This window comes from Hesperophylax consimilis, chromosome 25 (genome assembly GCF_061612785.1).
Source record: "Hesperophylax consimilis isolate HC1 chromosome 25, BYU_Hcon_1.0, whole genome shotgun sequence".
Lineage (NCBI taxonomy): Eukaryota > Metazoa > Arthropoda > Insecta > Trichoptera > Limnephilidae > Hesperophylax > Hesperophylax consimilis.
The window spans coordinates 17,359,000-17,375,712 of record NC_142860.1 but is presented as its reverse complement, the minus strand read 5'-3'; the positions used below and the strand labels follow the sequence as shown (position 1 = coordinate 17,375,712).

At 32.0% G+C, this 16,713-nt stretch overlaps 1 protein-coding gene across 1 annotated transcript in view; it reads left to right on the top strand.

Moving 5' to 3' along the window:
• NPFR (Neuropeptide F receptor) overlaps positions 1 to 14,145 on the top strand; it is a 325,370-nt gene extending 311,225 nt beyond the window's left edge. Inside the window, exon 4 of the mRNA XM_089646927.1 lies at positions 10,909 to 14,145. Within this exon, the coding sequence (XP_089503053.1) occupies positions 10,909 to 11,682 (774 nt within the window). The 3' untranslated portion in view covers positions 11,683 to 14,145. The remainder of the gene's footprint in view (positions 1 to 10,908) is intronic.
• The last annotated feature ends 2,568 nt before the right edge of the window (positions 14,146 to 16,713 follow it).

The following is a 16,713-nucleotide window of genomic DNA, read 5'->3' as shown; positions in this document are numbered from 1 at the left end:
CCACCCTAATGAACGAATCTTTATTTTAATTTAAAATATTGAGTATCCAGGTTTCCTAAAACTTCTCAATATTTAAAAAAAAATCGTTAATTAATAAATATCCTATTATTGTATTTCAAACTTTGTTTATCGGTATTGAAATAGAAGACACACTCTTTAAAATGTCAAAGGAAAAGTAACAACCCGGAAAATCAAATCAAAATTATGTTTTATTTTTTTCTCAAATAAAATGCCAAATGTATAAAACCCAGTATAACAAATGTATTTTTTTTTTTAATTGAATATTTCTCTTCTTACCAGGTTAAAAACTTCAGAAAGAAAACATTTTTTAATTTGGAAGGTGGGTATGGGTACCGCCGCCCCGGGTACCATTTATTGGATAATCAAGAGCTCTGCCATAGGTCACCCCAAGTGGTTTGCTACGTTTTGAGATTTAGCAGGGGTGCCCGGGTTCATCGGAGATACGCCTGTCCATCAGCTGCGTGGCGTGCCGGAAAGGGGAGAGGCTGGTTTGGAGAGACCCTTTGACTTCTCCAACTGGTTTATCTTGGCCCATTGTATTAAACTGCAGCACGAGGGATAGATCATACGCCCGTCACTCCTGGATATACTGATGCATACATTCCTACCCATCCTTTTCCCTTCCCAGAACCTTTTTCCTGCCTTTCCTTAAAAAGACCCTCCACACAGTATCCCCATAGATTATATAGATCCTGAGAAAAATAATGACACCTGGACGAGGAATACAGTTTAAAATCGGTTTTAATTATACCTACTCATAAATTCAAAGTTTTCATGCCATAGTTAAATTAACACCACAGTCAATTATATTAAGGTTAAACTTTAAAATTGAGGTTATACTAAACGCCAGCTATGAGTATTTGGAATAACAGATATATTTAGTTGATTTATACTTTTATACGGTCTGTACCAAAACATTTATCTCACCATAATACCAAGCGTAATCGGCAAATTTAGATGAAAACGATGTGTTTTCAACCTAATTTTGCGGTTTTAATAGTTTTGCACTTTACTGAACCGGGCAGGTTAATAAGGAAGCTTACATTATTTATCTCGGCCCTAGAATAAAAAATCACACTTAAAAGGCCTTTCAAACAAATTTGTATGGAAAAAGATGCTTCATTTAGCCCTATATCCCGGCGTTCTGTCTCACTTACAATCGCTTGACATCAGTTAGTCCACCCTTTCCTCGCCTCAATGCTTTAAGGTCGCTTTAACTGGTTTTTATCCGATTGATTTTTAGTTTTATGTAATCTGGCATTGTATATATCTCAGTTCTTTGCCCCTATATAATAAAACGATGGTTTGAAGCTAAATATAGCGATAGTTGATTAATTCATGCAATATTTGCTATCGTTCATCACTAAGAAGAAAAACAGCCAATATTGTGTGAATCGTGTTTATATAATTATTTTTCGATCTCATATTTTATCCATCAATTAATTGATATTATTGATAAAGTTATTATAGAAGCATGAATTTAAATTGTATTATGTCTTCAAAAATTGTATTTATGTTGCAGAAGCGTATTTTCTTGGCATATAAAAAATAATATTTTTCTCGGAAATTAAATCTCTCTAGCAAAATATCTGAAAAACTTGTTTACCCTATCAAAACAATATTGGCTCGGATTACCCGTTTGGTATAATTCGATTAAAATTTATTCCATCAAATTATTCACTGAAATAGTATCAGAGCGGAAGATTCGAAATATTGTTATTCGATTTATAAGTTTCCGAAACGGAGTACAACTTATATGCTGATTTAAAAATATTCAGTTCAATGAATAACCTTTCCATACCCATGATGTCAACCGATGTTAGCTAGCTTTAATCTACTTCATTAATGCCACATAACCAGCGGCCGAGAATTCGGTTTTCGTCTAAAGACGGTTCTCGCCATTAGACGTTTTTTAGAACGAGATAGGTACTCGTCGTATTTGTTCAAATGTTATGGATGGCTCCTTACTGTTCCCAACCTTCCTTTTCCACGGCTTCTTTCCCACCCTATCCATTGACCCTACCCGCCAGCCTCACAACAAATTTTAAAATATTTGTTTTCGTTTTAAAAATAACAATTCTCTTAGTAATTAATCCATAATAAGGATTTTTTTGAAAGTATATTTTATTTAATTATAAAATTTTATATCTTATATCTTATATATTCTTTTCTAGGACTACTATTATATTATTTACTACTTACATACTAAAATTTTGACTTCACAACATTGAGACATAATCCACGAAAAACTGCAAGACTTTTAGCTTCCTTAACAATTACCGGGAGTTCATTGAACATTTTAAAACCTTTATAATAAATATTGTTTTGTTTTCCCGATAAATGTGTTTTAGGAAGCCTAAAATCGTTGCAGTTTCTCGTAGGATATAAATGAACTGTAGTTTTAATTCTAACATTCTTAAACATGCAATCTGGTAACATTTTTTTTAAACTTATAAATAAACACTAAGGTATTGTAAACTAATCGTTGCCACACATTTAAGAGATTGAGTTGGCGTTGCATGGTTTTTATCCTGGTGTACCTGCTCCAACACAGTATTGACCTCAAGCCTCTGTTTTGAATTATTTCCATTCTCTTAATTTGGGTTTTGTTACTCAAAAAGATTACACTTGTGCTGAAATTCGGATGGGATGCTACAGTATATAAAAACAAAAAACTTCTACTTAATAGCCTTTCAGATCAAATTAAGTCGTCAAATACCTTGTGTACATTTAAAATGAATATTAAATTATTTGTGCTATCCGAAGATTTCCACCATAATCTTTCATCTTTGTCCTTTTTAATTGTGGCATAAATTTTGTATATTTATATTTTTTTATCCTTTTCCTTTTATAATGTAATTTTTTTCTCTCTGTCTTTCTTCTCTCCTTTTTAAAATAATAGTTAAATATAATTTTCTTGCAATTGAATATCAATGTATATCATGGTCACCCTACATGTTTACTACATTATACTATAATGAATAGGCTGATAGGTACCATGTAGGTATCCAATTCGTAGAAACGTCAACGTAACACAATATTGTTCTCTTATATAATCTTGAATAGGATCGCATCCAAAAATGTTAGCTTTAATCATTTTACACTTTTGCCTAGTAAACTGAGCAACGTTTTACGTTTATCACAATGTCAACTGAATAACTTAGCAATACGAGTACTTATTTCAATAATTCACTGATCAATGCTTCTCTATCATACGCCTTATACCTATAAATAATAAATTGTGTAATATATTAGATTCCACTGGGTTTTAAAAATCTATCCACTGAGTTAGCGTTAGCATAAAATAATGCGATCGCTACACTCAGAGATTCTGAACTAGGATAAGTAACCGTCGCTTCCAGCCAGAGACAATGCGAAATTCGTTTACTTTCAGAGACGTGATAAATTTGAAAACACAATGTGAAAAGTGATAATATAAGCTGAAAAGAAAATGGTTTATTTTTTAATATAAGCTTTTTTCGGAGGTTTGTTCCACTTCTTGAGTCTTAAGACAATATTAATTTAAATAAAAAAGTTGTGTTTTTTCAAGACATCTGAAGCAGTTTACGACTTACGACATAGCTTTGATGTTAACCCTATTGCAAGCTTGCATAATTGTAGGCGTTTTTTTTTACAAAATGTGCACTGTTTGTACGAAAATGTTATTTTAGTTGTAACAACTAAAATCACCATTACCATTCAGTACCATTTTTATAATAATTGTTTTTCCCGGCCTCGCACGTGACTTTTTTGCCAATAAGAGTTTTGGATTATTATTTTCCCACTGTGGTAATTTTTAAATTATTGGGAATAATATTCGTAATATTATAAAGCATTTTTTTACATTAATTATTTCATAAATAAATAATTTAAAAAAATATTGCTTTACTTCCACGTAAAAAACAATAATAAATGACAATATGGTATAAATTATAAATATAAAATATCCACACTCTTGTCTTATTTAAAGATACGTTAAACATCATCTTGCCTTACATTTTACTGCCCAATAACCCATGCTGGTGACTTTGTGAACTGAAAAGAGATTAGAGTTAAAAGAAAAGAAAAAAAAGAAGATCGGTGTAAATTTCGTAAATAAAAAGTTCCCGTTTGGTTCTCTTTAGATTTCGCACAAAAATTGATAGCCTTCGTGGTCGAGAAGTAAGGTTCTCGTCTAGCAATCCGGAGGTTGCGTGTTAAAATCCTGGCGTGCGCAAGTAAATTTTGTTTGTGACCAGATCTGAAAAGCCAAAAACTTCCCACTACCTTCAGCATCACAATATACTGAAATGAGGGATGCTCTTTTTGATTTCGACAATTATCTCTTGAGGTTTATCACACTTCACAAATATTAACAGTTAAATTTACTAAAATAAAATACTTTTTTGTTTTAAAACCACGATATTTATTAATTTAAGAACCGACCGGTTTCGCTTTACTTAAGCATCATCAGGGTACAAATTAATACTAGTATTAATTTGTACCCTGATGATGCTTAAGTAAAGCGAAACCGGTCGGTTCTTAAATTAATAAATATCGTGGTTTTAAAACAAAAAAGTATTTTATTTTATTAAATATGTCAAACCACAAAGTGATTGCTTTCTACAATAATGTTAAATTTACTACTTCTTCTTCATAAAATAGCAGCATTTTAACGAGAAACTAAAAACCTTAAATAAATCACTAGAAATAAATAGATGTTTATCACAACTATGAGAAATAAATTGGTAGCTGTCACAACTATGATACATATTTATTAATAGATAGTTGTCATCACTATGAGAAATAAATAGGTAGTTATCACAACTATGAGAAATAAATATATGGTTGTCACAACTATGAGACAGTGCTCTTTCAGAAAAAGTACTAAAGTATTCGCTAAATACGTGTTTCTGAAAAAAGTTCAGTTTGAAGGTTTTTGACATAAGATATATTTTTTAAATACGCTTTCTGTGAAAAAAAGGTGCTCATTTTACAATGATCCCCATTTTTATAAAAGCATTTTCGAACTCACGTAATCCCGTTTAATTTAATATCTTCTGCTTTGAAGCAGAAGCTATGAAGCCTAATCTGTGTTTGTGTCAGAAATAGATCTCGAAAAGTGAGGTAATTTCTTGGAAGATTTCATCTTAACCCATAGTGTGCTAAGACATCCATTGTGGATTTCCTAGTGGTTTACCGCTCTTGCCGCGATTTTATGGTATTTTTATCCTGAAATAATGCTCCTTTATTCCCTTGGTAAGGAAAAAATGTATTTTAGCGTTATTCTAGCATGTCGATTCTTCACTTGGGAATATGTTAAAATGTACATCGCAAAATTTTAAGACATATATTATATCGGACGCTTGTTCATTATAATTTAAGAATGACTTTATATTGTTTTTGTTTACATCTTTCGCTACTATTTACTACTATAAGAAATAAATAAATATTGTTTGCGTATAATGTTAATCCGTGGATGTGACATTAATAAACTATTTTGAAATTGTCCACATTCACGGAACTCTGCATTGTGTACCTAGCTTTAAGATTGTCAAATTCCTTGAAATGTAAAAAATGTAACTTGTAAAAAAATAAACAATAAACAATTGGCCGGCGGGTAGCAAATTAGAAAGTGTGGGGTCCAAGGCTGGCTGGTACGCTCCAACGGCTATAGAAATCCGACCAATGAGAAGCCATAAAACGGTCCGCTGGACCTTGGCTGACCTTTTTTTATGTGCCGTTGCCGAGTCGCAACTTTGACAAAAAGCAGCATTTTTAAATTCTAAATCCTCTTTCTCCATTGGGTCACCCTCGCCTCGGACCTTCGCATCTACGAGCTACCTGCCGCTGCCCCTTTCTGCCGAGTTCTGAGAATTTTATTGGCCTTTCTCCTTCAACTGAAGAATCCTGCATCTACAAGATTCCGGCGGGCACCACGTGGCTTAAGAAGCTGACATACTTAACTGCCTTTTTAAAGGCAATCTTTCATTTATTTGCATTTGCACAAAGTCGTGTATATTCCAGAAACGTCCTTTTCAGGACGAAAGTCAATTGATTGGCATTTACAAAGTCGTTTGAGTCGTGTAACTAACCCCTATTTTTTCAGTCTGTATGCACACGACATTTAGTCGGGTACATATATCGTAAGTCTTACAGGAAAGCCTGATGACTTTTTATAGTGGAGAACGCTTATTTCGTAGTAAAACATAATATCTCAAGAATTTTTTTTATGTCTTCATTTCATTATGTATTTTATAACATAATAATAATAGTAATAAAAGTATTTATTCCGGTGTGTGGGGAGTTTAGTGCAGTCCCACACATTCCATATAGATATACAAAAAAATATATGATCAAAAACAAAAAAATAGAACAGAAAAACAAAGATAAAAAAAATAGAGGAAAAAATATTTCTCTGAATATGAGTAGCTATCCTGGGAAATATAACACTGGATAGATATATTATAAACACGTTATCTGGTACGACTGTTCAATTAAAAAAACCATAAATTTGCATAAAATAAATAAATTACTACGAAAATAATGTCATTTGGCGTCCGTTGGGGATTGGCATTCTAAGCTGCCGCACAGAGAAAAATGAGTATTGCTTATATATTTAGAATCTCTTCAAATTATTTTTATCCGGTTAAAAACGGGATTGTAGGCTTTTTTTAAATGAATTAACAGGTTTATTTAAAAACATTTAGTAAATTGCGAATATATTATCATGTTGTCGGGGGACGTGTTCTTGAAAAGTGGAATATTTCACATTTCGTCAATGTGGCAAATGCACGTATACTTGACTTGATCATACTCGTATTTTTTCAATAATGAACTAATGTTTATAAGACAAGGTTTTATGCATAGCATAAAGGATAACAAATAATTGTAAACAATAAATATTTGTTATCCTTTATGCTATGCATAAAACCTTGTCTTATGAACATTCATTTATCATTAAAAAATAATAATATTTGAAATGTCAAAAATATTTCACCAATAAATGAAGACAATAAATGAATTAGCAATTCTCATTTTTCTCTGTGCGGAGGTAACATACTAATCGCAATAGTAAAATGATGCCGTACTAGAAAAAATCACGAAAATTACTGGTATTTTGTGATTCTGAAAGTCTGATGGCTCTTTAATAAATCTCAGGTATACTCAAAACATTGTTAATTTTTTTATCTCCTTAAATTATTTGTTGATTCTGGTGAACAGCCAATATCCTTATTAGAAGGCGGTAAGAATATTAAATTGTTTCGAATAGCCGTGTTACTATTTAGCCTCATATTGTAGATTAAGTGCTGGTACCAACCCTGATGTATGGAAGTGAGGCATGAATCTGGCAGAGAAGGTATGAAAGCAGACTGAATGCTGTAGAAATGAGATCACTGAGGCGTACGTGAGGTAAAACCATGTATGCTCGTGTGAGTAAAGTGTGGAGATCCGCAAAGAGTGCAAGGCTGATGTAAGCGTAATGAGTAAGATTAAAAGAGTGACCTTTAGATGTTTTGGGCATGTAGAGCGAATGAGCGAAGAAAAGAGTTTAAGGAGAACATATTACGAAAATACTAATGGTATTTTCGTAATATTAATTATTCGAGACATGGCACGATCAAGAAAATCAGATACTTGAGTCGGATCATGCCCAGAGTCAGAATAATAATATGTATCACACGATATATGAATGTGAATGAGGCAAGAAGTGTGTGTGAGCGTTTGCATTTGAAAAAGGTGACTGCCAAAAATATGGGAAAAATTAGCTGCAAGATGATGTAGATTCTGAATTTAAAATATGCGATCGACAAATATGACGTATAATAATTCAGTATCAATGGTCGAGTAGCTAAAGACGTTATCCCGGTAAGACAGAGATCCTGGGTTCGATTCCCATTTGCGACCATTATCTTTTATTTTTTCTCTGTCTTGTTCTGTTTCATGTTTCATTTAGATTTATTAGTATTATCTTCTTCTTCAATGATCCAAAACAATAGATTATTATAATAATTAGGTACCTACACTTAGTTTTATCCTGGTGAAGTACAATACAAAGACGACTTAATTCATACGTTGCTTGAAATAGCTCTAGATATTATGTGTACAGACAACTTCATACTAGCTAGGTAAATCACACCCTTCCTTTCCTCCTTCTACTTCTACACATCCCTTCAACCTCACCACATAATCCACAATCAAGGAAATTACATAGTTCCACTGACTTTGTGCAGTTGTGCAATTTATCAGATCAACATAACATAAATGTACATATCAGCAAACTGTTGGTTTTGCCTTGTTCAACTGTATCCACGTGGTTACCAATATTGTCTAGGACCCAGCAACTGAATTAATGCACAATATATTCAAATACCTTTTCAGGTATTGACCAAGCAAGATGCTAGAACGCAATTGAATCGTTGTGTATTCGATTGCCAGGTCTGGGAAATCAAAGAGAGGGCATGCCAAACAATATTGAGTATGCCATAATATTGCTTGCTCCGGGCAGTTGAACATTTTGCGGTCTTTGAATAATGATGAGATATTAATATGATATTTGGAATACAATAATTATAACACAAAGTTATATTTTATGTATTATACCTTTGGAACGTAGGAAATATAGCCGAATTTAAAAAATCTTCTATGCCAAGGGTATACTCGAGGATAACATAGACATAATACATCTTGAGGCTTACTATGTGAACCTCTGTTTTTTTTATTATTCTTCATAATTTCACAGTATAAATTACATAAATAAAGTCCACGTAAACATAGAAACCACAATATAGAAACTAGATAAAGAAGAATAAAATATAACTACAATACAATGGTACAAAATACATATACACAAATGGATATAACACAGTCCAAATACATCCACATTCAGCATACATACACACAAATGCACACAACCTACATAAAAACAATCACAGGCAATATTTTACAATTTCATGCACACAATCAATGGAAACTAATATATTTCTAAATAATATCAATATAGGAAATCTTGATTAATTTCAAAATAAAGCTTTATTTTTAGTTCAGTGTTGCAAGTTGATTTGCTTTTAACATTGATCGGTAACTTATTAAACAGATAAGGTTCAAGATAAGCAAATTTTCGTTGTCCGTATTTAATTTGTGTGTAATTTTTGGAATGTACATACATACCTTCATTTTGACTAAATCTTGTGCTGCGTGTTTGACGTACTTTTTTTTATATATGAAATCCTGCAATAGGTTCTGGCATACAATTTCAAACCATAATATCCCTGTAACAGGTAATATACTCATTGATTCATACAATAATTTTACATTTAGTCTTTGTGTATAAATACTTTTGCTTACCAAGCTTAACCATGGAGTTTTGGATTGTTTGAATGTATCCTATATTTGTCTTGCACGAAGAAATACAAGTACGAGAAGAAGTACCCGAATGCCTTTTCTGAATTTTATCATTATTTTATATATTCCAGTAAGACTGATCGGCTGAAACATTATGATATCTGCACAATATTGGAAATGAACGATTATATAACATAACCTTTAAACATTTGGAGGGTGAAGTAAAAAGTAATAGTGACTGAAAAGGACACAGGATGTCAACAGAAATCCACACGTTTGAATTATGATCGTAAGAAACATTAGCAAGTAAAATTGTCATCAAAAATTGCCCAGTTTGACGTCTTAATACGTGGAAAACAAAATTATTTGTTCTTAAATTTACAGTGCTTACAAGTCCTTAAGTTTACGGTGCGAGCAAAAAATCAGGAACATTCTCAGAAACACTTAAAGACCTCGGTGCGAAGAAATAGAAAAAAAAAATTGAACTATGTTTAACGAATAGCGGGTACGATTCCGATTGATGAATTTGATAAATTCAGCTTAATAATGCTACTGAATGATTCATTGTGTAGGGAATGCGCTGCGAAAAATGGTAAGGTAATTTTTCTAAGGATTTGGATGAATTATATAATTTTATGGGTTCCTCATTTGCCCCCTTTATTACTCCTTCGTGTAAATACAAGTTTTTGTTTTGATAATTTTCCAAAAGATTCTGGTGTTTCTTAAATTTGCCTATAAACAACATGTACTTACACATTTAACTTCCGCCGAACTATCTATGGAGAGATTCAACGTCTGTGACATTACACTTTCATATTAAAATAATTTACGGTTTTCATTTTTCAATTTGCTCATTATAATCTTTTCATGCCGCTTTATCTCAAAATCAACATAATCTGAACCCTTTTCCAGCACTTAGGTCGTCCACAGTAATTTTTAAAGTCATGTTTTAACTCGAGCGCTTTGCGTTTCGTCTGTCTGTAAATTTGTTTGTGTATTCGGTGTCCGGTCAATTCTGTCAAGATAGTAGCAGTGTTAGATAGTACATTCTTACTCTGCCAGAGTTTGCACGTACGCTATCAGCTGTGAAATCAGTGCAATCAATATAACGCGAAATCTACTTGTTGACAGAATTATTAGTTTGTAACCATAATTGGTTTTATTTTGTCTTTATAATACTTATGTACAAACTGATTAAATTTAAACTGTCGATTTCCCGAAAATTAATAAATAAATAACACCAATATTTTCGTTTACTTTAAAACGCCTTGTTGTATATTTGTGAGTTGTTTGACATATTTATTAATTTAATGTTGATTAAGCTTGAGCCAAGCGAAACGATAGTTAAAATTTTATAAATTTGTGGTTAAAACAGTGTTTGTATTATTTAATTATATTAAATAAATTGACAATGCGTAAATAACTCAATCATTATTAATATTTTCACAGCAGTTCCCGCGGTGATAAAGTTTACCAAGTCACACTATAAAGCCGACGTAACTGTTGTTGGTATAAGTAACATCGATAAATATGAATTAACATTGAACTCTTTGTCTTTCCCAGGTGATCGTCTACCCTACTCGTGAAAACCTCCAAGTGATGGGAGCCGTAATCATCCTGACTGTCATCTGGACTCTTGCAATCATTCTCGCATCTCCCATGTTCATCTACAGAACCTTGAAGACACACACGATCAACCTCTTTGGCATTGACACCATCAGTTTTTGCATGGAAGAATGGCCTATTGAACATGGAAGAGCTTACTACTCTGCATTCAGCCTAGTGGTCCAATACCTCTTGCCTATCATAGTAGTATCAGCAGCATATCTGAGGATATACTTCAAATTGAAATACAGATATGTATCCACGCAGCTGACGGGAGAGGTAAAAAAGGTAGGGGAACGTGGACGAAGAATGCAAAGGACAAATTCTTTGTTGATTTCAATCGCGGTTATTTATTGCATCAGCTGGTTGCCGTTGAACCTCTTCAATCTGTTTGCAGATTTAAGTGACGAACCTGTAATGGACCATCAGTGGATGTTGATATTTTACGCAGTCTGTCATATGATGGGCATGTCGAGTGCGTGTTCGAACCCCTTGCTGTATGGCTGGCTTAACGACAACTTCAAGAAAGAATTCCGAGAGATTTTAGCATGTGGCAGGATCGTTAGGGTTGGTAGATCCATGAGATCACCAGGAAGGAAACAACCGCCTGAGAATACACCTGGAGTGAGGTTGAACGCAATGAACCGGAAAGGAAGCGACATGCAAGATATCACGGAAAACGGGATGCACATGACCGTAGCTGATACCGAAATGACCATCCTAGCCAGATAGAGGTATTTTTGCCGGCGCTTGAAGCGAGAACGCGCCGATTTAGATTTCAAATCCTTAAAAAGAACGAACATCTATTAATTCGCAGTCTCTCTCGATCAACAAGCTGTCGGTAAACCTTAGTGAGATTAAAATTCAAACGAAAAACAAAGGATCAGTTGATTAGTAATTATTTGTTTACGTAGGTACAAGAATAGAATCATTTTAAATAAGTTTTTGCTTGTGTAGTCATTACTATACAGTACATTTACTATATCTATTACTGCGGACAGGTGTACCAAATTATTTATAACCAATTTGAACCACTGCACACAAATAAGTAGATCTTTTAAAACACTTTCTTGAACATCGTAATTTAAGATTTGTGTTATAGTCTAATACATTATCACTATAAAATTATATTTCATTAACTGTATAAGCTTTTATTAAGAAAGCATTATCGATTGCATGCGTTGATTATTTTACTGATATCGTTCAGGGTGCTGGCAGACTGGATTTTCTGCCTGTTTTTTTAGGCCGGTGCTGATTTGTATGGCAATATTGGCAATATAGGAATTTGCTGCAATATGCAAGCCGAGAGCATAACAAGCTCCAGGTTTGCGTGGTGTCGAATGGAGTTCAATCAAAAATTGCAATTTATTTGAGAACAATTTCTTAAAAATATTAATTCTTATTCAAAATGACGTTTAACATTATTTTTTTCAATATGCTTATTAAAAAATATACGAACGTATAATATACATTTTATATAATTAATAAATTATAACATTCAGATAGATAACAAATTATTATTCCTGTTTTGAATGATAAACTATTGTTTAAGAAATATTTTTTTTAAATTCCCGTCAGCGGCATATATTTTTTCTCTGAATATTTTTCAATTTATGTAAGTGTTTCAGGCTTATAATTATTGCTTAAAAGTAATATTTAAAAAACAAAAGATAATAATTCCAAGATGATCAAGTATTTTTTATTATTTATAGTGTGGAGATAATTTAAAACGATCTCCTTTGAAGCTTACGATAATTTATTCGTAGCTATTTTCTCATCGGTAGTGATCGATTTTCTCATGCACGTAGTTTTTTCTTTAGTTATGTTAGTAAATAAATTCAATGTTTCATATTATGTGTTCGAATTTGGACGCGAACGCACAACGAAGAATAATAATATCTTAGGCAAAAACCGGCCTGTAGCCAGTTGAAATAGCCGGCCGGTTGCCGCTGGGAAAACCGGTGAGTTTGTCTGCACCTTAAGAAATAGAAAATAACATCCATTATTTTCCAGGAGTGGTGAAAATGAGTGTCTGTTTCAACAAAAGTGTATGATGAACAATCTGCAAAGGAGTTGTCAATTTTATTCCTTAGCTTTTTATTAGACTTGGAATAAAGTGATCCTGGTGTAACTTGCCATTATAAATAATCAAGCTGTCTGTTTAAATTAGTGAAATAATATTATTGCTAACAATGTTCAAACGAATTGATAAAAATTGTTGCTGATAAAAACTATTTTCATAATTTAAAATAATTGATAAAAGCTCTTTTTTACGTTAACCCCACACAGGACGGCCTGAGGAAAATAATTTCCCTCGGGGTCTATGTCATCTTTTCAGATTCTGTGTGGAGCGTATTTTTTAAGGAAAGGAAAGAGAAGAATTTTCGGAAATTTAAAAGGAATTAGGATTGGGCAGGAATCCAGAGATCAGGAATTTAGGGATTTGTCCAGGAGAGACTAACATATGAACATTTCCCTCGCATTGCAGCGCAAGGCGATGGGTCGAAATATCAGTTAGAGAGGTCAAAAGATCTCCCCAAACCAGTCTCTCCCGATCTGGCACTCCACACAGATGGTGGGTAGGCGCATCCTAAACATACCTTTCCCAATGATCCCGGACCCTTCTCCTAAACCACAAATTCATTATTTTTAATAATTTACTCGGAATGCTATGAGTAGGTTGCAAGCAATTAATTTAGTATTTTATGAATTTTTGAAGTAATCGTAACAGGACGCTCGACGTTGAGGGTTTTTAGTCTCTTCGTGTTAATTCTGCCATGATTCTGAATAATGAACAAAATTCGATATTTAGTGAGTAATAAAAATCAAAAGTAAATTATAAAATATTCTATTTTTAGCACGCTTTCTAGAGATGTTAAAATGAAGATGTTTTAATGAAGATATTTAGAAAAATTGTAAATTACTTGTAAAATAAATTGTACCAATTATAAATAGTTGAAAATATTATAAATGCGCATGAAATGATGTTATGGTTTATATATTATATAAAATAATTAATGTTTAATGATAATTACAGGGACAAAAATGTGCATTCACTGAATGGAGTTTAGTTGAAGGGTTATTATGAAAAAGTGTTTTGAAAACTCTTATTATCATCAAAATTGTAATAATTATATTTTTGTACGTAGTCACTATGATGTTCTTCTGATAAAAACATGTTAAATATAGCTCAAAATAATTAATTACACTTAATAAATTTCATAAAAATAATAAACTATTTCAATGTTTTTAACAGAAAATTTTGTCTTGCATGAACATGCAATTACCACCTTAGAAACATCTTTCATAATTCAATTTTTAATTTAAAAATTTTATTGAACTTCTTATCGTTATCATCGAAGTAAAATTAAATTTAAAATTTTTAGTTAAATGTTAAAAACGCATTGCATAAATGTATATTAAAGTTAGTGTAGGAATAAAAATGAAATAAATGGAATTTTTTACAAAATAATGTTTAATTGTGTTTTTGTTTTACATTTATAAGTTCTTGCTTACGATCTTTGATTCATTCATGCAAATTTATTCTTATTTAAGTCTTGCTGTTGACACGACTCGGCTGAAATTTTTGATTAATTTTCCTGATTCATCGAAAACAGAAGAAACACACGTAAGTACACCAAGTCTTGGAAGCTGGCATAATATTGTGAATTCACTAAACAAATTAATTTCAGATGTAAATCAACTTATTTCTTGAATTCAAAAAATTATATCGTTTCGCTGATTCATTCCAATATTGAATTTGACCTTTTAAAATATGATTAAAGATGACATTTTTCATAAAACCGAAATATCAACAATTAAATATAAAAAGGAAGATTAAATTATATGCGTAAGTATCTTAATTTACATTATACAAGGTGGTAAAGTGTACAAACTTCGGAAGGTGATTCAACATCATGGTCACCTACAAGAAAAAAAAAGATAAATATATATATATTTTTTAAAGTTATTTTCAGATACAAATGTAAAATTGTTTGGGACCCCACGGTGGCCCCAAAGAAAGTAAAGTAAGAAAGAAAGAGGGCCTCGTTTTGTATAGATTAACATCCATTATAATATATCTGCAGGCGTTCAAAAGAAGAAAAAAAACCTTGTACAGCAGTAACTCTTACGACTTCTCAAATAAGTGGTTTGATCTTTAAATACAGCTTTTATGAGACAAACAATAGTACATAAATGTAACTCACGTAATTATTAAATCATTGTAAAAAAATTAAAATATCTCCATAGAGGAATAATAAAGATGAATAATACGAAAAGTAATAATTTAAAATAAGATGAAAGGTGTCAAAACTGTTCCCATAAACCCCAAAAAGATTAGTTAGATCACGACACAACTAATTATGCGAAAAAGTGCTTTTAGTTGAGTACAGTATAAAAGGCCAAATTGTAATATTATGATTTACAAAACAATAAAGAGGTTTTTTGGTTTTACCATTGCAATATAATATTTTTATAATCAAAAATTATTTAGTTGATTAACTTGCTATTAAAGGCATAATAATTATTCCTTACACTTCCATATGTGTGCTGAAATTAATATTAGGTATTACTTTATTAATTCAAGTCTGTTAATTTCACTCTGAAATTAATTGAGCATTATCTATACAATGAATAAACATTTTAAAGTAAAAGATACGATAAAAATGTTTAATTAAGTGATAAAATATTTATATCCGACTAAATATTAACTTTTCCCCAGCGATTCTGTTAAAATTACTTCCAATTGTAATATCAGGCGTGGGTTCCCTTAACGATTCCTACTTTGGAGGAGTAATTCTTTAAAACATCCTACGCCAGGAAAATATACCTACATCTTAGTTAGCGAAAATTATATTCTTTTGAAGTTTTGTTTTGAAGTACACAAACTTATCCATAATTACCTTCTTAATTCGAGAAAACTCTTAACGTGAACAGGAAAAAAAATAAAAAATAATGTTTCTGAGAATAGATGGATGGAAAAAAAACCAAAAAAAAGTATTTGGGGGAGATATGAAACTAAGATAATTAATTTTTACTACCGACAAGCGTGCGATTTTATATTTCTGAAAACATTTTTTTTCGATTATTTGAAAAACTAACAATATGACCAAACAATCTAACAAACTACCAAACTAGACATTCAAATTTATAGACCAGCCTATAAGGGAAAGGGTAAACGATCCAAATTGCAAGCGCGAGAGGCGGCATGACCGTTAATAAATACATCTGACAGTAAACAGCCAACTCGCATTGTAATAACACCATTTTGTCCTCAAAAACAAAATCTGCTTACGAATTACTTGTCCTTTTTTACAATGACACGCAAATTGCTGACTGTGTACAAAACTTAACTACAAACCCCAAATCAAGTAAACAAAAGTTTAGGCCTGTCTCCAAAATTGAATATTCTGTAACCCTATATAGTTAGAGACTTTTACGAATATGTTATAATTTATCCACCTCACTAATTTTTAGTTGTCAACGCCAGGCGGTTCTTTTAAAAATGAACATTCAAATCCTTTGCAAAAAGTGTACTTTACTTTTCTAAGTATTTCATTGTGAAAATATTCATCGGCGGTCAAATTAATGAATCCTCCTAGTGCGAAAAATATGGTCACGTGGTTTGCCTCTAATTAATCGAAATAATTCCCGGATTTCATGTTAGGGCAAGTCTATCAATTTGAATATCTATGGTACACATGGGTTTGATTATAAGGGTTATAATCTAGGCAGGTATGTGCTTATGTAAATTAACGCTTT